The sequence below is a fragment of the Narcine bancroftii genome, chromosome 7 (assembly GCF_036971445.1).
Source record: "Narcine bancroftii isolate sNarBan1 chromosome 7, sNarBan1.hap1, whole genome shotgun sequence".
Taxonomy (NCBI): Eukaryota; Metazoa; Chordata; class Chondrichthyes; order Torpediniformes; family Narcinidae; genus Narcine; species Narcine bancroftii.
The window spans coordinates 210,572,434-210,592,824 of NC_091475.1; the positions used below are offsets into that span (position 1 = coordinate 210,572,434).

General features: G+C 40.0%; 1 protein-coding gene across 6 annotated transcripts in view; it reads left to right on the forward strand.

Annotated features, from left to right (window-relative positions):
* Positions 1–20,391, forward strand: part of slco2b1 (solute carrier organic anion transporter family, member 2B1) — a 105,214-nt gene that overhangs the window by 25,231 nt on the left and 59,592 nt on the right. For 5 of the 6 annotated variants that reach the window (XR_011342359.1, XR_011342360.1, XM_069892168.1 and 2 more), the window contains exon 2: positions 18,460–18,566. Coding sequence is in view for 4 of the 6 variants with exons in the window: in XM_069892168.1 (XP_069748269.1) it covers positions 18,477–18,566 (90 nt within the window). In the remaining 2 variants the exon portion in view is untranslated. Of the gene's footprint in view, positions 1–725; positions 862–18,459; positions 18,567–20,391 lie in introns of those variants that run through there. The other variant, XM_069892172.1, reaches the window with a different exon arrangement.

Consider the following 20,391-nt stretch of genomic DNA (forward strand, 5'->3'; position numbering starts at 1 on the left):
AGGATCCATTCTTTTATAAATTCTTTCATATCTTTGCCTTCTTCATCTTCCTTTAGGCCCACTATCTTTATATTGTTTTACCTACTATAGTTTTCCATTATATCCATCTTCTAACAACTCCTGTGTTTCTTTAACTTTTTTATCACTTTCTTCCAATTTTCTTTTAAGTCGTTCACTTCCATTTCTACAGCCATTACTCATTCTTCCACATTTTCTAATCCTTTCCCTACATCTGTTATGACCAGCTCTATTCTACTCACTTTTTCTTCTGTATTTTTCATTTTACGAAATTCTAGTGTCAGCCATTCTCTTAATGCTTTCATTTGTTCTTGAAATTTTTTTTAATCTATGTATTGTCCATTCATTTTACCTCCTATTCCTCTGTGCAGAGCTTGGTCTTCTTCTTTTTCTGTGTCTGCTCTTGGGTTTGTATTTTCTATTTCTCTTCCTTGTATCTGTGTCTCTTCTGACTTTTTTGTTGAGCTGCTTGTCTCCGTTGGTTGGGTATTTTTTTTTCCCATGGTGTCTTGATGTTGGTCCTCTTCTTCTGGGCTGGTTATCTGTTGTCTCTTGCTTCCTTTTTTCTTTCTCACCCCTCCTGTTTCCGTTGCTTTCTTTATTCTCCAGCTGGGAGCCCTGCTGTCGGGCATCTCTCAGCTGTTCGTGCTGTGGAGTGAAACTCCACAGCTGGTCACCCCTCCCTTCTGTGTTGTCTTTGTCATGCACGGTTGTGCACCCCCGTTTGGCTCCGTGAGCCATTTTTACAGTCCTGCGCTCAGTGGGTCGCGACCCTACAGGTTCTTCCCTATCCTCGGGGAGCGGGCTCCTCTTTCCACGGTGGGTCCCTGCTTTTTCGTGCAGGTAAGGCCTTCACCTTTCTCTTTCGGCGTCTTTCCTTCTTTTTTTCTTCCCGTTGTTTTTGGCATTTCTTTCTTGGGTGCCATTTTCTCCACACTTTTATTTTTTATTTGTTGTCATTTTTGTGTCTGGGGCTTTGCTTTTTCTTCGCTTTTTTCCTTCTTTTCTGGAGAGGGCTGGTATTCTCCTTCCAACCACTACTCCATCACGTGACTCCCGGAGCCCTGAAGAATTGAAATACTCCCCTATCTTTTGTTTGTATGTATGTTTAGCAGTAAGTGGTTCTCAACCTTTCTCTTCCCACTCACATCCCACTTTAAGTCATCCCTCTGACATCGATGCTCTGTGATTAGTAAGGGATTGCTTAAGATGGGATGTGAGTGGGAAAGGAAGGTTGAGAATCACTGTTTTAATCATCCCTCATTGACTCGTTATGTGCATGGTTTCAGAGCTGTTGATGTGCTCGAGGTCAGAGTTGGAATATAAATCAATGTCAATCTGAAGCCCCTTTCACACTTGCACCCTAGTAAATCGGTCATTCAGTGTCCTGGGATGGGAATGGGGGTTTGTCCTTTCACACGAGACCACTCCTAACCGGGACACTGAACACTTTCACACTTGCAGGGGTTTATCCTCGGCATTTGGTGTGTTCTACCTTTAATAGGAAGTGCCTGCAATGCAATTGCCCATTTTCCCACTTGCCTGATCCCGACGCCGGGGATTGTACTAAGGGTCGAGGCCAGCAATCCCCATGAGATGACGTCGAATGATGCTGGTGTTGAGCAGATTTTGCTTTCACACTTTAAAGGCCGATTGGCGTTAGATTCCGGGGATCACTGGCAAATGTGAAAGGGGCTTTAAGGTCTGTGGCAGCATGGGCAGTAAATTGTGCCTCATCAGCAGGGAGAAGGATCCAGGGTTGTATGTACTCTGACAATAAACCTGAAATGCAGTGATTATCCTTTGAACCTTTGAATTGTTTTAGCAGTGAAACAAGGGTGTTGATAGAGGCAAATGTAATCTGAAAGTCCATGGAGCAGCAGTCCGGCTGGGTGGCTCAGAGTGCACGGAGTGGAGTTTACGGATTGGAGCACCTGGCAGGTAGCAGCCTGTGGAGTGGATTATTGGCAGCTCAGACCACACCACGCAGGGCTTGGCCAAAGGAGCAGAACATGAAAGTCTGCAGAGACCGTGTTTGAAGTAAAAAACACAAAGGACAGAGAAACTCAGCAGGTGAAACTGTACTTTACGCAGCAAAACTTGCATCACGACGTTTTGGGCTTGAGCCCTTCATCGAGGGATAAGAAACCTTTCCCTCAATTCCTTGCTCATCAACTTTATTCCGTCTTTTAACTTTCACACCTCTGGAAGGAAGAGACTGTTATATGTAAGGGTCGGACCATATCTAAACATGTATCAATGAAGTTTAAATCTCACCCTCATTATTCAGACCCACCAGAGAGAGAATTTGGCAAGTCAGATGGGTCAAGGTGTTTCACCTATGAAGGAACAACTTACTGATACGAATGGGGAAATATCATCTATTAAGATGGATATGGCAAAGTGTGGGAAAATGGCGGATAAGGTACAAGATAAATTGAGGAAGATTTTCATTATTGTTAGGAGGATGTGGAACAATGTAAAGAGAAGATGGGTCAGATGGAGGATTCATCCACTGGATGGGAAATTCAGAGAAATGATTTAATGAAGAAAATTGACACGTTGGAGAATCAACGTTGAAGGAATAATGTTCAAATTGTTGGTCTCCCAGAAGATTTTGTGGGTCCGGACCCGGTTCAGTTTTTCCAGAGGTAGATCCCTGAAGTTTTGGGGTAAGAATATTTCCCGAACGGTCTGGAATTGAATAGAGCTCATAGACCGATAAGAAGGAAACCTCTCCCAGGTCAAGCTCCACGTTCTGTCCTGATTAGATGTTTACGTCATCAAGGCAGAGAGTTGATTTTAAGAGTTGCTGTTCAGAATGCGAGAAGTAATTGGTAATTAAGAATAACAGATTTCTTTTAACACTGATTTGATCCAAGCTGTTATTAAACGACATAAAGAATTTAATTCTGTCAAAGCTGTTTTGTGGAAGAAAGGATATAAATTTGCTTTGCGGTATCCTGCTGTCCTTAAAGTTTTTTATGGAGATTATCAATCTCATTTCTTAGTGACTGAAGCTCTCACATTTGCTAATTCTCTATCCGATAATAAACAGATGAAAAGTCAGGAAAGCTTTTCTCAACAAGCCTGCATTGGCCCAGAAGGGGAAGAATGGAGGGCAAGAGAAGGAATCACAGCAGTTCATTGATATTGATATCGACGATGATCAAGTTAATAGAGATCTGGAGGAAGCATGTCATACTTGAAATGATTTGTTTGTACCTTTTTTGTTCTGTTTGGGGGAGGTGGTTTGGCTGCCGACCCTTCTGAAGTCATTGGTCACTTTGTGGCATTGGTCACTCCCTCATAATTGAAGGAGGTAAAACTGTAATACAGAATCATTGCTTTTTTTTTGGTGGGGGGGGTTTAATTTTTTTTTTTGAGGAGATTATTTAGTCTTTTTTGTGTGGAGAGGAGTTCCACCATGTGTGGTAAGGTGGTATTTTTAAATTAATTGGAATGAATGAACTTACGAATGAGATAGTTGCGGCAGGGACCCTTCTGTCATTTTAGAGAAGGTTGGATGTGTACATGGAGGTGAGGGGGTTGGAGAGTTATTGGCGGTGAGCGGGACGTTTGAGCTAGTGGAGTTGTTCTAGTGAGCTGGTGCGGACTCGAAAGGCCGACATGGCCTGTTTCCGCTCCGTAAATGGTTATATGGTTATGGTTATATGATGGCTAATTTAAATTTTGCTACTTTTAATGTTAATGGGTGTAATAATCTGGTTAAGAGAAAAAGAGTGTTAATGTATATTGAACAAGTTGAAGGTTGATGTTGCATTTTTGCATGAAACACATTTGACTAAGAAGGACCATCAGAAATTGATAAGAGACTGGGTGGGCAAGTTACAGCTTCTTCACTGAATTCAAAAGCAAGAAGAGTGACTATTTTGATTAATAAAAAGTTATCTTTTAAATTGGAATCCATTATTGAGTCAGTTGGTAGACTTTTAGTTAATTGTAAAATTTTTATGAGTCTTGGACTTCAATTAATATTTATGCTCTTAATTTAGAGGATGAGAAATTTATGTTGGATTCTTTTCTTAATTTAAATCAAGCATGTGCAAAAAATTATGGTCGGAGGTGATTTTAATTGTTGTTTGGACCCATTATTAGATAAATCTCCAAAAATTGTAGTTAAGACTAAAATGGCTAAACAGTTGATGGTGTTAATGAAATATATGAATTCAGTAGATACATGGAGGAGGTTAAATCCTAAAGAGAAAGACTTCTCGTTTTATTAATTTCGACATGCCTCTTATTCCAGAATAGATTTATTTTTGGTTTCAGTATAATTGCAAGGTCGTGTATTGAAGGCTGAATATGAGTAGAATTTTGTCTGATCATTCTTTGTTATGAATAACGTGTACAGGTTCAGAGAGAATTGAGAATACATTTCAATGGAGATTTAATTATTTTTGTTGAAAAGTGTAAAATTTTGTAATTTTCAAAGAGATCAAATATGTTTTTGAAAATAAATGTGGATTCAGTTAATAATAAATTTGTTTTATGGGATGCTTTAAAAGCATATTTGAAGGGACAAATTATTAGTTTTACTACTAAAATTAAGAATCAACATGTAGCTGAAGTGACTAAATTAGAAGGAGATAGAGATTAAAAAAAGATTTACACTAAAATTCATCGGAAGTTATGAAAATGCGTTTAATTTTAGATCAGGTGGGTTTTATTAAAAATCGTTATTCGGCAGATAATATTGTGAAGTTGATTTCTTTGATCAATATTTCTCGGGAGGGATCCAACCTACCAATGGTTATTTCTTTAGATGCAGATAAGGCCTTTGATAAAGTGTTTTTTATTTGAAATTATGGAGAAATTTAAATTTGGCCCAATATTTATTAGTTGGATTAAGGCTTTATACAGAAGCCCTACTGCTAGAGTTGTGACAACCTCTTATGTTGACTAGATCGACTAGACAAGGCTGTCCTTTGTTATCAGCTCTATTTGCATTAGTTATTGAACCTTTGGCTCAGATGATTAGACAAGATACTAATATTAAAGGTACTAAGGTGAAATCTGATGAATGTAAAATTAATTTGTTTGTAGATGATGTTTTGATATATTTAACAGAACCTCAAAATTATTTGAGGTGTTTAGATGACAAATTGGAACAGTATGGTGAGATATCAGGTTATAAAATTAATTAGGAAAAAAAGTGAGATTATGTCATTAGCTGAAATGGATTATTCTTCATGTAGGCCGATTGTGAAGTTTAAATGGTCAGATCAGATTAAGTATTTAGGTGTTAAGGTAGATTGTAATTATGGTCATTTATATGAATTAAATTATTTGCCGTTATTGTCTAAAATTAAACATGATTTTAATCAATGGAAAGATTTGCCTATTAATAGGAGGAGTTAAGTGTATTAAAGTGAATATTTTTCCTTTGATTTTAATCTATTCCTTGTAAGATTCTTTTTTTGAGGATTTAAATGCTTTGTTGAGGAGATTTTTATGGAAGGATAAAATGGTAAGGGTATCATTACAGAAGTTAACTCGGAGATATGAATTAGGAGGTCTGCAACTCCCTAATTTTCAAAATTATTATGATGCAGCACAATTGAAATTTATTAATAGGATGTTTGAAATAGATAAACCTTTGATATGGGCTAATATTGAATCATCTCAAATTGGTGAGAAGAAGATGGATGAATTTATTTATAGATGGAACCCTAAGTTATTGAGTAGTTATAATTTACGTTTTGAAACATTTAATGGATTTATGGTATTAAAAAAAAATGAAGTTATAGGTACTCAAGGTAAGAGTTCAGATAAAACTCCTTTGGATCAAATTAAGCTTTCCCCCTTCACAATAATCCGCTTTTGAAGTTATGGGATCAAAAGGGTATTAAATTGGTGGAAGAATGTTATGAAGCAGGATATTTTATTTCTTTCCAAAGAATGAAAAGAAATATGATGCATCTTCAAATACTCTTTTCTTCTTATCAAATTAAATCTTTATTCTTGGATAATTTTGGACATACTTTATGGTTACCTAGTGGTATAAGTTTGAAATTTTTCTGATGGTGGTAAGAAGGGATTTATATCTGAGATGAATGCTTTATTACAGAATAAAATGCCGAAATTGGATTTGCATAAATCTAGTTTGAAATGGGAGAAAGATTTAGGAATACCTATTCCTTAGGATGAGTGGATGAATTTATGTAGGGAGAGTATGACTAAAATTATAAATGTAAGGTATCGATTAGTTCATTATAATTTTATTCATCAATTATATTTAACTCCAGAGAAATTAAGGAGATATAATTTTATTTCTTTGGACTTATGTTTTAGATGTCACAAGGACGTAGGTTCTTTTTTACATTCTACTTGGTCAAGTGAAACAGTAAAACATTTTTGAAATAGACTTAAGGCATTTCAAGAAGTTGTATTGAAAGTGAAATTTTCACTAGATCCTTTAGTGTTTTTGTTGGGTAACATGAAGAGGTTGAGTTTAGAATTGAAATTAAATAGATTTCAAATTGCATTTTTGAGATTGGCATTAGCTCCAGCCAGAAAATGTCACAATTACTTGGAAAAATGAGACTGATTTGAGAATTCAGAGATTGTATACAGAGTTGAGGTCTTGTATTCCGTTGGAGAGGATAACATATAATTTGTGTGATAATTATTTTTTTAATCGTAAAACTTGGAGCCCGTATTTGGGTTATAAGGATTTGAATTTTTGACTTCCCTGACCGCTCTGTTGTGATCTTACTCCAAACCATGGCAATTAACTGATGAATTTTGTTGCTATGGTTGATCTCCATTTTAATTTTTCTCTTCCTTCTTTTCTTTTGGGGTAGGTTAGAGGAGGTTGGGGGAGTGGGGGGGGTCATAGGGGGTTAGTTTTAAAATATCATGTATGTATTTTTTTGAATTGTTATTTAAGTTTTATTTATTAATTGTATATTTCAATATATGTTTCATGATTTAATAAATAACATTTTCAAAAAAAGCATGGTGTCTGCAGACTTCCGTGTTTTACTGGGGACTTATATCCTATCTACACCATTTGCCTATCTACACACTTCTTCATTGACCTTCCTAAGTTAAAGAGCTCCTCAGCGACAAGATCTCCATCCTCAACCGATGGTCAGAACACTTCCAATCTCTTTTCAGTACCAACCGCTCAGTCCAAGATTCCGCCCTGCTCCAGCTCCCTCAACAGCCCCTAAGGCTAGAGCTGGATGAGGTTCCCACCCTGGATGAGACATATAAGGCAATCGAACAACTGAAAAGTGGCAAAGCAGCAGGTATGGATGGAATCCCCCCAGAAGTCTGGAAGGCTGGCGGCAAAACTCTGCATGCCAAACTGCATGAGTTTTTCAAGCTTTGTTGGGACCAAGGTAAACTGCCTCAGGATCTTCGTGATGCCACCATCATCACCCTGTACAAAAACAAAGGCGAGAAATCAGACTGCTCAAACGACAGGGGAATCACGTTGCTCTCCATTGCAGGCAAAATCTTCGCTAGGATTCTACTAAATAGAATAATACCTAGTGTCGCCGAGAATATTCTCCCAGAATCACAGTGCGGCTTTCGCGCAAACAGAGGAACTACTGACATGGTCTTTGCCCTCAGACAGCTCCAAGAAAAGTGCAGAGAACAAAACAAAGGACTCTACATCACCTTTGTTGACCTCACCAAAGCCTTCGACACCGTGAGCAGGAAAGGGCTTTGGCAAATACTAGAGCGCATCGGATGTCCCCCAAAGTTCCTCAACATGATTATCCAACTGCACGAAAACCAACAAGGTCGGGTCAGATACAGCAATGAGCTCTCTGAACCCTTCTCCATTAACAATGGCGTGAAGCAAGGCTGTGTTCTCGCACCAATCCTCTTTTCAATCTTCTTCAGCATGATGCTGAACCAAGCCATGAAAGACCCCAACAATGAAGACGCTGTTTACATCCGGTACCGCACGGATGGCAGTCTCTTCAATCTGAGGCGCCTGCAAGCTCACACCAAGACACAAGAGAAACTTGTCCGTGAACTACTCTTTGCAGATGATGCCGCTTTAGTTGCCCATTCAGAGCCAGCTCTTCAGCGCTTGACGTCCTGCTTTGCGGAAACTGCCAAAATGTTTGGCCTGGAAGTCAGCCTGAAGAAAACTGAGGTCCTCCATCAGCCAGCTCCCCACCATGACTACCAGCCCCCCCACATCTCCATCGGGCACACAAAACTCAAAACGGTCAACCAGTTTACCTATCTCGGCTGCACCATTTCATCAGATGCAAGGATCGACAATGAGATAGACAACAGACTCGCCAAGGCAAATAGCGCCTTTGGAAGACTACACAAAAGAGTCTGGAAAAACAACCAACTGAAAAACCTCACAAAGATAAGCGTATACAGAGCCGTTGTCATACCCACACTCCTGTTCGGCTCCGAATCATGGGTCCTCTACCGGCACCACCTACGGCTCCTAGAACGCTTCCACCAGCGTTGTCTCCGCTCCATCCTCAACATCCATTGGAGCGCTCACACCCCTAACGTCGAGGTACTCGAGATGGCAGAGGTCGACAGCATCGAGTCCACGCTGCTGAAGATCCAGCTGAGCTGGATGGGTCACGTCTCCAGAATGGAGGACCATCGCCTTCCCAAGATCGTATTATATGGCGAGCTCTCCACTGGCCACCGTGACAGAGGTGCACCAAAGAAAAGGTACAAGGACTGCCTAAAGAAATCTCTTGGTGCCTGCCACATTGACCACCGCCAGTGGGCTGATAACGCCTCAAACCGTGCATCTTGGCGCCTCACAGTTTGGCGGGCAGCAGCCTCCTTTGAAGAAGACCGCAGAGCCCACCTCACTGACAAAAGGCAAAGGAGGAAAAACCCAACACCCAACCCCAACCAACCAATTTTCCCTTGCAACCGCTGCAATCGTGTCTGCCTGTCCCGCATCGGACTGGTCAGCCACAAACGAGCCTGCAGCTGACGTGGACTTTTTACCCCCTCCATAAATCTTCGTCCGCGAAGCCAAGCCAAAGAAGAAAATCAAAGTGTACAAGATCATGGAGGGGCTTCAATGGGGTGGGCACCTTATTTCTCGAGCCGATGGTAGCAAATACCAGAGGATATCTGTTTTGGGAGACGTTGGGGTAAGTTTTTTTTTACACAGAGAGTGGTGGGTGCCTGGAATGCCTTGCTTGGGAGCGGTAGTGGAGTCTGGTGCAATAGGGATATTTAAAAGACTCAGACAGGTACATGGATGGAAGGAAAATGGAGGGTTATTGGGGTGAGGTGGGAAGGGTTAGATCATTGTGGAGTAGGTTTCCATAGGTCAGCACAACATCGTGGGCTGTCCTGTGCTGGAATCTTCTATGTTCACCAGGCAAGGACCAATCGTTGGGTAGTTTCGAGAGAGAGAGAGGTCAATGCTGGCATCTGGGAAATCTTCAGATCATCTCAGGTTGTTGAAGTGGTCAGTGCAACGCTGTTACAGCGCCAGCAATCAGGAGTGGGGTTCGAGTCCCGGTCTGCAAGGAGTTTGTACATTCTCCCTGTCTCAGAGTGGGTTTTTCCCGGGGGGGGGGTGGGGGCTCTGGAATCGTCCCACCATTCAAAACGTACCGGAGGAGCAGTAATCAGATGTACATTGGGCAGCATGGGCTTATGGGCCAGGTAATATGCTGTATGTCTAAATTAAAAATTTAAAACCTGTAAGAAGATTTAAAAGAGAAAAGTTATGAACATTGCAAGTGTCAGGAGTGCAAGGAGAACAGAGAACACGATTGTATGTTAAAGAAGAGAGGATCTTCCAGGTGCTCGGAGGATTTCACAGATGAAAGGGTTACCATACGAGGAGAGTTTGAGCTGGACTCATTTGAATTTAGGAGAATGATGGGGGGAGGGTATAACTGAAACTTTTTGAATGTTGAAAGGTGAGGACAGTAGATGTAGGAAAAGGTTGTTTCCCACGGTGGGAGTGTCCAGGACAAGAGGGCACAACTTCAGGGTTGAGGGGCGTCTGCTTGGAACTGGGATGCAGAGGAATTTCTTCAGCCAGAGGGTGGTGAATCTACGGAATTTGTTGCCACAGGTGGTTGTGGAGGCCGGGTCATTAGGGCAGAGATTTAAGGCAGAGATTGACAGGTTCGTGATTAGCCAGGGCATCAAAGGTTATGGGGAGAAGGCCGGGCAGTGGGACTGAGTGGGCTCATGACTGAATGGTTGGGCAGACTCCATGGGCTGAATGGCCTATTCTGTTCTGATGTTTCACAGTCTTAATGTTTGCTGAGGCTGTTTCATGCGAACTTAAGGCTCCCGAGTGCCTCATTGTCTGGCCACATTTGATGGAACAACCATCAAAGACCTTGCTACAGTTTTAATCATGAATTCTGTTTTCAGCAGGAGGTTCTGATGAATTAGATTGTTTTCTATTTGATTTGTAAATAAGACTGTTTTATCAGCTAAGTATTTAACATAAAATAGATCCTCTTGGCTGTGACCCACAGAATTACACCTACATTGGTGATCGCTGTATTGCATGTACTGTTTTCACATTCTCTTGGCCAAAGGGGTCTCTTCCCGCCCGAGGGGAGCGGCCAGAGGAAGCAGTAGAGGTTGGAACAGTTGCAACCTGACAATGGCATTTAGACAGGAAGAGGAATAGAAATGGTTTGGAGGGATCTGGGCCAAATGCAGGTCAGGTAGACAAGTCGGCCAGCAAGGACCAGTTGGGCAGCAGGGCAGGTTTCCGTGCTGTGTCACTCGATGGGGGTCAAAGTCAGGGCAGGGGTGACCACAGGGAAAAGTTGCAAGAACTCAGCAGCATCCATGGAGAGAATAAGGCCAGACCCAGGATTGGAATTTATGCTCGTGAATGTGTCAGAAATTTGTTGCTTGAAACCTAGATCACTACAGCACAGTACAGTATAGGTCCTTCAGCCCTCCATGTTGTGGCGACCTATATATTCCTTCTAAAAAAAAAAGTACTAAACCAGTGGTTCTCAACCTTTTTCTTCCCACTCACATCCCACTTTAAATAATCCCTAGGAGGGGAGAAGTCACGTGATGGAGTAGTGGCCGGACGGTGAACTCCAGCCCTCTCCAGAAAAGATGAAAAAAAAATAAAGGAAAGCACAAAGGGACAAAAATAAAAATTAAAGAAAAGCGAATATAAAGGTGGAAAGAAGATGGCGACGAAAAAAGAAAAATCGAAACCAACGGTAAGAAGAGAGGAAGAGAAGACAACGGAAGAAGAAGAAGGCCTTACCTGTTCGAAGAGGCCCGCGGTGGAGAGAGAAACCCGCTCCCTCAGGTTGGTAGAAAGTGGACTACAAAAATGGCTCGCTGAGCCGAGTAAAAGTGCGCAACTGCGCATGCGCGATGCGCATGCAAAAATACACACCGACGGAAGGGGTGACCAGCTGAGGAGTCGATCTCCACAGCCGGCAACGACAGCTGCAGAACACCTGCAGCAAGAAGAGAACACAGAAGACAATGGAAACAAGAAAGAAGAGAAGGAAAGGGCCACAAAGAAACAACAGATGGCCAACCCAGAGGAAGAAGAAGAGGAAGAGGAAGGGTACAGGGAAATAGATGAAGGGAAAGGCAAGATAAAGGATTTACTTTCTCTTATTAAAGAATACATGGAGTCATTTAAAGAATGGCAAGCGCAAGAATTTAATGATTTAAGAAGAAGAATAAACAATACAGAAGAGAAAATGAATAAAATAGATATGACCTTAACAGAAATGGGAAAGAGAATGGACAAGATGGAAGAGCGGGCAGTAGCAGCAGAAATGGAGGTAGAAGACTTAAAAAAGAAATTAGAGGAATCTAATAAAAAAGTTATAGAGACACAAGAACTGTTAGCTCAGAAAATAGATATAATGGAAAATTATAACAGAAGAAATAACATAAAGATAGTGGGCCTTAAGGAAGATGAAGAAGGCAAGAATATGAGAGAGTTTATAAAAGATTGGATCCCTAGGATCCTAGGATGTCCAGAACTACAGCAAGAAATGGAAATAGAAAGGGCACATAGAGCATTGGCCTTTAAACCACAACCACAATAAAAGCCAAGATCTATTTTAGTAAAATTCCTAAGATATACTACAAGAGAAAAGGTACTGGAGAAAACAATGGAGAAAGTAAGAGAGGACAATAAGCCACTGGAGTACAAAGGGCAAAAAATCTTCATTTATCCAGATATAAGTTTTGAACTCCTAAAGAAGAGAAAGGAGTTCAATACAGCAAAGGCGATTTTATGGAAGAAAGGGTATAAATTTATACTAAAGCATCCAGCGGTATTGAAAATATTTATTCCAGGACAGCAAAACAGACTATTCTCGGATCCAGAGGAAGCACGAAAATTTGCAGAACAATTACAAAATAGACTGAGGGATGAAGACGTGTAACGAGAGTACAAAAGACTGCAAACTAAAAAGACACACAAGTTTTGAACTCCTGAAGAAGAGGAAGGAGTTCAATACAGCGAAAACGATCTTATGGAAAAAAGGATATAAATTTATGTTAAGGTACCCAGCGGTACTTAAAATAGTTATTCCAGGGCAACAAAACAGACTATTCTCGGATCCAGAGGAAGCAAGGAAATTTGCAGAACAACTACAAAACAAGCAGAGAGATGAAGACATGTAATAAGAGTAAAAATGACTATGATCTATATGTATGTGTGTAAAGGGGTTTTATATATATATATATATATATATATATAGTGTGTATACATGAATGTATCTGTATTTAGAGGAAAATATATAGAGTATAGACAAGAATTAATAAGGGAGGGAAATGAAATAGAGGGAATAAGGAGGGAATTAAAAGAGTGATCTTTGTTACATATGAAAATTGAAATCTTTTCTGGGGGGGGCTGGGTGGGGAGGAGTTACGGTCACTGCAAAATCAGCTGACGTTTGCAAGTGAATTCGCAAATCCAAATGGAGAGGGGAGGTGTGGTTGTCCGACAAGGGATAAAGGACAACTCAGGAGGGGGAGGGGAGATTGGGGTTAAAGAAGTTTTAAATAGGAGAATAGGGAAAATGTTTGATGTTTTAGAAATGTTGTCTTATAAAGTGTTCAAAACAAGAAAGCAGAAATGGATAAGAAGGAAAGGTAATGATGGAGAAACAGAAAGGGAAGATAAACAAAGTATAAAATGGCTACGTTGAACTATATGACTTTAAATATTAACGGAATACATAACCAAATTAAAAGGAAGAAACTGCTAAATTTACTGAAAAAAGAAAAAATTGATATAGCATTTGTGCAAGAAACACATTTAACTGAATTGGAGCACAAGAAATTAAAGAGAGATTGGGTAGGACACGTAACAGCAGCATCGTATAATTCAAAAGCAAGAGGAGTGGCTATATTAATTAGTAAAAATGTGCCAATTAAAATAGAAGAGGAAATAATAGATCCAGCAGGGAGATATGTAATGATAAAATGTCAGATATATTCGGAGTTTTGGAATCTACTCAATGTATATTCACCTAACGAAGAAGATCAAAAGTTTATGCAAGATATTTTTTTGAAGATAGCAGATATGCAAGGGAACATATTAATAGGAGGGGATTTCAACCTCAATTTGGATTCAAATATGGACAAAACTGGAAAAAAAATTAACAGAAAGAACAAAGTAACCAAATTTATAATTAAATCGATGGAAGAAATGCAACTTTTGGATATATGGAGGAAACAACACCCAAAGGAAAAGGAATATTCATATTACTCGGCTAGACATAAAACATACTCAAGAATAGACCTATTTTTGTTATCAGCTCGTATGCAAGATAGAGTTAAAAAAAACAGAATATAAAGCTAGAATACTATCGGACCATTCACCCTTAATATTGACAGTAAAGTTAGAGGACATCCCTCCAAGAATGTATAGATGGAGATTAAACCCCATGTTACTTAAAAGGCAGGATTTTAGAGAATTTATTGAAAAACAAATTAAAATGTATTTTGAAATAAATACGGAATCAGTGGAAGATAAGTTTATACTATGGGATGCAATGAAAGCGTTCATCAGAGGGCAAATAATAAGTTATGTAACCAAGATGAAGGACTATAATCAGGAAACAGAGCAGTTGGAAAGGGAAATAGTAAATATAGAAAAAGAATTAGCAATGAAGGAAGATACAACTAAAAGAAGAGAATTGGCAGATAAAAAAATAAAATATGAAACACTACAAACATATAAGGTGGAGAAAAATATAATGAAGACAAAACAGAAATATTATGAACTAGGGGAAAAAACGCATAAAATTCTAGCATGGCAGCTTAAGACAGAACAAGCTAAGAAAATGGTATTGGCATCAAGGAAAAAAGACAAACAAATTACATATAATCCAAAAGAAATTAAGGAAAACTTCAGAGAATTCTATGAACAATTATACCGAACTGAAAACGAAGGGAAAGAAGGGAAAATAGATGAATTTTTGACTAAAATTGAACTACCAAAACTACAAATAGAGGAACAAAATAAATTAACAGAACCATTTGGAATAGTAGAAATACAAGAGATAATAAAAAAATTACCAAATAATAAGACACCAGGAGAGGATGGATTCCCAATAGAATTCTATAAAACATTTAAAGACTTATTAATACCACCCCTCCTGGATGTAATCAACCAGATTGATAAAACACAAAGCTTACCAGATTCATGCAAAACAGCAATAATTACAGTAATACTAAAGCAAGGGAAAGATCCACTCGCACCAGTGTCATATAGACCAATATCTTTACTTAACACAGATTATAAGATAATAGCTAAACTATTAGCAAACAGATTAGCAGAGTATGTACCGAAAATGGTAAATCTAGACCAAACTGGATTTATTAAAAAAAGACGCACAACAGACAATATTTGTAAATTTATTAACTTAATTCATGCAGTAGAAGGGAGTAAAGCGCCAACAGTAGCAGTTGCTTTAGACGCAGAGAAGGCCTTTGACAGAGTAGAATGGAATTATTTATTCAAAGTATTGCAAAAATTCAGTTTACCAGAGAAGTATATTAATTGGATTAAAGCATTATATAAGGGACCATTGGCGAAAGTGACAGTACATGGATATGTATCAAAGCAATTTAACTTAAGCAGGTCAACACGGCAGGGATGCCCACTATCACCTTTATTATTCGCGTTAGCTATAGAACCACTAGCAGAATTGATAAGAACAGAAAATAATATAAAAGGGATAAAAATAAAAGACAAGGAATATAAAATCAGTTTATTTGCGGATGATGTTATAGTATACTTAACAGAACCAGAACTATCAATAAAAGAATTATATAAGAAATTGAAGGAATATGGAGAAGTGTCGGGTTACAAGATCAACGTAAATAAAAGTGAAGCAATGCCTATGAATAATGCGGATTTCTCAAAATTTAAGAAGGAATCACCATTTAGATGGCAAATGCAAGCAATAAGATACCTAGGTATACAAATAAATAAAAATCTCGGCCAACTATATAAACTCAATTATTATCCACTAATGAAAAAATTACAGGACTATTTAGACACTAATAGGAAGGATAAACTGTATTAAAATGAACATTTTTCCAAGGATATTATACCTATTTCAGGCATTGCCAATACACCTGACAGAGAAATTCTTCAAGGAGTTAAAGAAAATAATAAGGAAATTTTTATGGAAAGGGGGGAAACCGAGGATAGCACTAGATAAATTAACAGAATGGTATAAACAAGGAGGCTTACAACTGCCAAACTTTAAAAATTATTATAGAGCTGCACAATTAAGATACCTATCAGATTTTTATCAAACAAGGGAAAAGCCAGATTGGACCAGATTAGAATTAGATAAAATAAGGGAAAAGATACCTGAACACATATTATATAAATGGGATGAAAAATTGGTACAACATAGAAGTTCTCCAGTATTACATCATCTACTCAATATTTGGAAGAAGATTCATGTAGAAAGAAATAAAACAAATTATCAATTACCAAAACTAATATTGACGCAAAACAAGTTACTCCCTTTTACAATAGATAACCTTTCCTTTAGAGAATGGGAGAAAAAAGGGATCAAAAGAATAGAAAATTGTTTTTCAGGAAATAGATTCTTATCCTTTGAACAAATGAAAGATAAATACAATATAACTCAAGATACAGTGCTGGCATATTACCAATTGAGATCCTACTTGAAGGACAAATTAGGAAGCAGTCTGAGTTTACCAGAGGGAAGTAACTTTGAATATGTGATTATAGATACAATGACAATCAAAAGATTTATAACAAATATGTATATTAAACTGCAAGAAAAGGAGAATGAGGAAACAAATGGTAAAACTAAACAAAAATGGAAACAAGATTTAAATATAAAGATAAAAAGGGAAACATGGGAGAAGTTATGTTCTGGAACGATGAGAAATACAATAAATACGAAGTTACGTATGATACAATATAACTGGATACACATTACACCTCAAAAGTTAAATAAATGGGACCCAACAGTATCTGATAGATGTTTTTGATGTAAAAAAGAAATGGGAACAACAATTCATGCAATCTGGACATGTGAGAGAGTAGAAAAATTTTGGGATGATCTCAATCAGATATTAAATAAAATAACAGAAAACAATATACCAAAGAATCCAGAGATCTTCCTCCTAAGTAACATAAAAAACAAAGAATTTGGAATTGATTTGGAGGATGCACAAAAAAGATTTGTTAAGATAGCTCTAGCCGTAGCAAAAAAATGTATTATGTCAACCTGGAAATTGGAAGATAATTTGAAAATACAACAATGGTATATAGAAATGAATAAATGTATTCCATTAGAAAAAATAACATATAGTTTAAGAAATAATATTGAAATATTCGAACAAATATGGGAGCCTTACATTAAATACAATAGCGAAAACCTACCGGGGACAATCATTACCTAAGTTAACGGAAGGAAAAGGAAATGAAAAGAATGGACTCAGTAGAATTTCTGGTGTATTTTTATTGAATGACAACATTGTTTGACTGGTTTAATGTATCCTAGATTTTGTACTTTAAATGGACGGGAGGGGGGAGGTAGAGAGGGTGGGATGGGAGGAGGGAGGGGGGGTGGAGAAAATGGCACTGTATATATTTGAAAAGGGAAAAGTATGTATCATGGTTAATGTGGTTTATGGTGTGAAAAATAAAAAAAATTTTTTTTAAATAATCCCTAGGCCATCGGTGGTCTGTGATTAGTCAGGGATTGCTTAAGGTGGGATGTGGGTAGGAAGGGAAGGTTGAGAATCACTGCTTTAATCGTCCCTCATTGACTCATTAAGCAATCCCTGACTAATCACAGAGCACCAGAGATTACTTAAAGTGGAAGGAGAAAGGTTGAAAAGTAAATACCCAAGATTCGCACAAAAAATGTTTCTGTAGTGTCAATAAATTATACCCTGCGAGCGTGCTTCACTTTAAAAGCCTGTCCCCTGTTCCTGCTTTCCATACCCTTTGGCCCCTTCAGCCTCCATATCCCTTTTGAACATATCTGACGACCTCAATAACTTTCTGTGGCCGGGACTTCCACTTCTCTGAGTGAAGGAGTTTCTCTCCTCTCCGACCTAATGGTTTCCCCCTTCTCCTCAGACCCCTTGTTCGAGGCTTTTCCAATATCGGGAACATTCTTCCTGCATCCAACCCACCCAGTCCTGTCGGGGTGTGATACGCCTCATTGAGATCACCTCTCATACTCCTATATTCTAACGGTCCATCCAGTCTTCCTTCATCCGCCCGTCCTGCTGTCAGTGGAAGGGTGGAGGAGGCTTTCTAACAGTGGCTGTATCTTCTTCCTGTCTCGATCCTCAAAGACCCCACCACCCAGGCCAGGCCCTCTTCACTCTGCTACCATCGGGAAAAAGGTACAGGAGCCTGAAGACGAGCTCTCAGCGGCACAAGGGCAGCTTCTTCCCTTCTGCCATCAGATTCCTGAATGATCAGTGAAGCAAAGACCCTGCTTGACTTTTCGTGTATTATTTTTATTATTGCTGTGTTGATTCATTAAATTTTGTGACTTGTTCATGACAATAAATTCTGATTCTGACATGGAAATGATCCAAGTTCATTAATTATTGATTCTACGCTACTGAAACTGGTATCGAACAGCAAAATAAAAGTGAGTGATGTCTTGATATGATTTGGCCAAATGATATCTTCACTATATTAACATTGTTTTACTTCCTTTCATTCCCTGTCCATGCCCCTTTTCCCCACCGTTTCTCCCACTACCTCTCTCACCTTCTCTTTTCCTCTTCCCCTCCCTTATATCCCTCTCCTCTTCCTCCTCCTCTCTCTGTCCTCCACCTCTCTCATTATTCCCTCTCTTCATTCTCTCTGTCTCTCCTTTTTCCCTCCTCTCACGCATCCCCCACTCTCTCCCCTTCTCTGTTCCCCCTTTGTCCCTCTTTTCTCTCTCCTGTCCCCTCTCTTTCCCACAGACCGACCTGCTGTGAGGATGGGGATCACAGGACCACCAGCAGTTTCCAAGTCCTCTCCAGAGGAGAAGGCCAGAAGATGCGACATCAATCCTTTCCACAGTATAAAGGTGATCGCGGTCACAGGCCATCGCTCCCTCTGCCTGTCCCCCACCCATCCGAGGCTCCCGCTTTCTTTACACCTTGTGCGTCGGATCCAAGACCGGGAGTGAACCCCTCATGCTGGATGGATCGAATGTCTCCTTGGTGTCAGCAAGTTCCCATCTGGGTCGGTTCATGCTCAGAAGCCTGATTCCTCGCTGCTGGACAATGTGCTAATCCACATCCCATCCTGTCCTCCAACCCCATTCCCAAGAACACAAACAGGAGGAGGAGTCCCGTCCACCCTGCTCCACCACTCAACAAGGCCACAGTTGATCTGGTGGTGGATTCAGCTCCACTCACAGTAGTGAAAGACACAAGTCTGCAGACACTGGGATTGTAGCAAAAACACACAGAAATGCTGGAGGAACTCAGCCATAGGAAATAAAGATATACCCCTGACATTTCACCCCTTCCTCAAGGTATGTTCCTCCAGCGTAGAACATTACAGCACAGAAACAGGCCCCTTCGGCCCGCCTAGTCTGTGCCAAACTATTATTCTACCTTGTCCCACTGCCCTGCACCCAGTCCCGCCCGCCATACCCCTTCCATCCATGTACCTGCCCAAATTCCTCTTAACAATGTAACAATTACAGTACGGAAACAGGCCCTTATGGCCCCTCTAGTCCGCACCAATTTAAGTGCACTCCACTAGTCTCACCGACCTGCTCCCTCTCCATAACCCACCAGTTCCCTCCCATCAATGCACTCATCCCTCTTCTTTTCTTCTTTGGCTTGGCTTCGCGGACGAAGATTTATGGAGGGGTATGTCCACGTCTGCGTGGACATGTCCTCGGGCCTGCGCAAAGGAGCTTTTAGGTGGAGTGCAGTGTGTGCAGTACTGGCCCCACCCTTTACACGCATGGTTCGTGTGCCGTGGCCAAGCGAGCTGGGACGTGGCAGCGAGGTCCTTGGGTCGTAGGTTTTATATCAGAGTGTCCTTCTCCACTCATCCAACCCTCTCTTAAATGACAAAATTGACCCTTCTTCAACCACCTCTTCCGGAAGGTCATTCCACTCAGCCACCACTCTCTGAGTGAAGAAGTTTCCTCTCATGTTACTTCTAAAGTTTTTCCCCCAATCCTTAACTTATGACCCCTCGTTCCAATCTCGCCTACCCTCAAGGGTAGGCCTATTCACATCTACTCTATCTATCCCCCTCATAATTTTATATACCTCTTGTGATGCCCTGCTGCAGCAGTAAGTAGACACAAAACTTGAGAAAGAACGTACAACGGGCTTTATTTAATCAAAACTCTCTGCTACAGTGGTAGCTGTACTGGTGACTCTTGAGTGACTGGCTCGGAAGGGGCCGGCTCAGGATTATATCCCAGGTGGTTAATTGACAGCCGGCCGGGTTTGGTCTGTCCTCCAATGGTCTTCCTGCAGGTACAGAGATCGCCCCCTGCAGTAGGATAGTGGTGTAATCATCCTACCTCTATCAAATCCTCCCTCAACTTTCTATGCTCCAATGAATAAAGACCCCGTCTACTCATTCTTTCTTTCTACTCTTAAACGTTAAAATTGAGCCCGCATCCCCCACTGCAGCTGGCAGCTCGTTCCACACCCCTCACCACTCTCTGAGTGAAGAAGTTCCTCCTAAACTTTTCCCCTTTCACCCCTTACTTTTATGTTTTTACTAAAGAAACAAATTTACAACTCGCATTCCCTGGCGTGTGTATAGATGACACTATTCTATTGTGAGAAATTGCAATGCTGCAAAGGAACTGAAGTCCTCCCATTACTTGCACCCTTTTGCACGTCAATTGGATAATGTGCGGTGTCACTTAAATG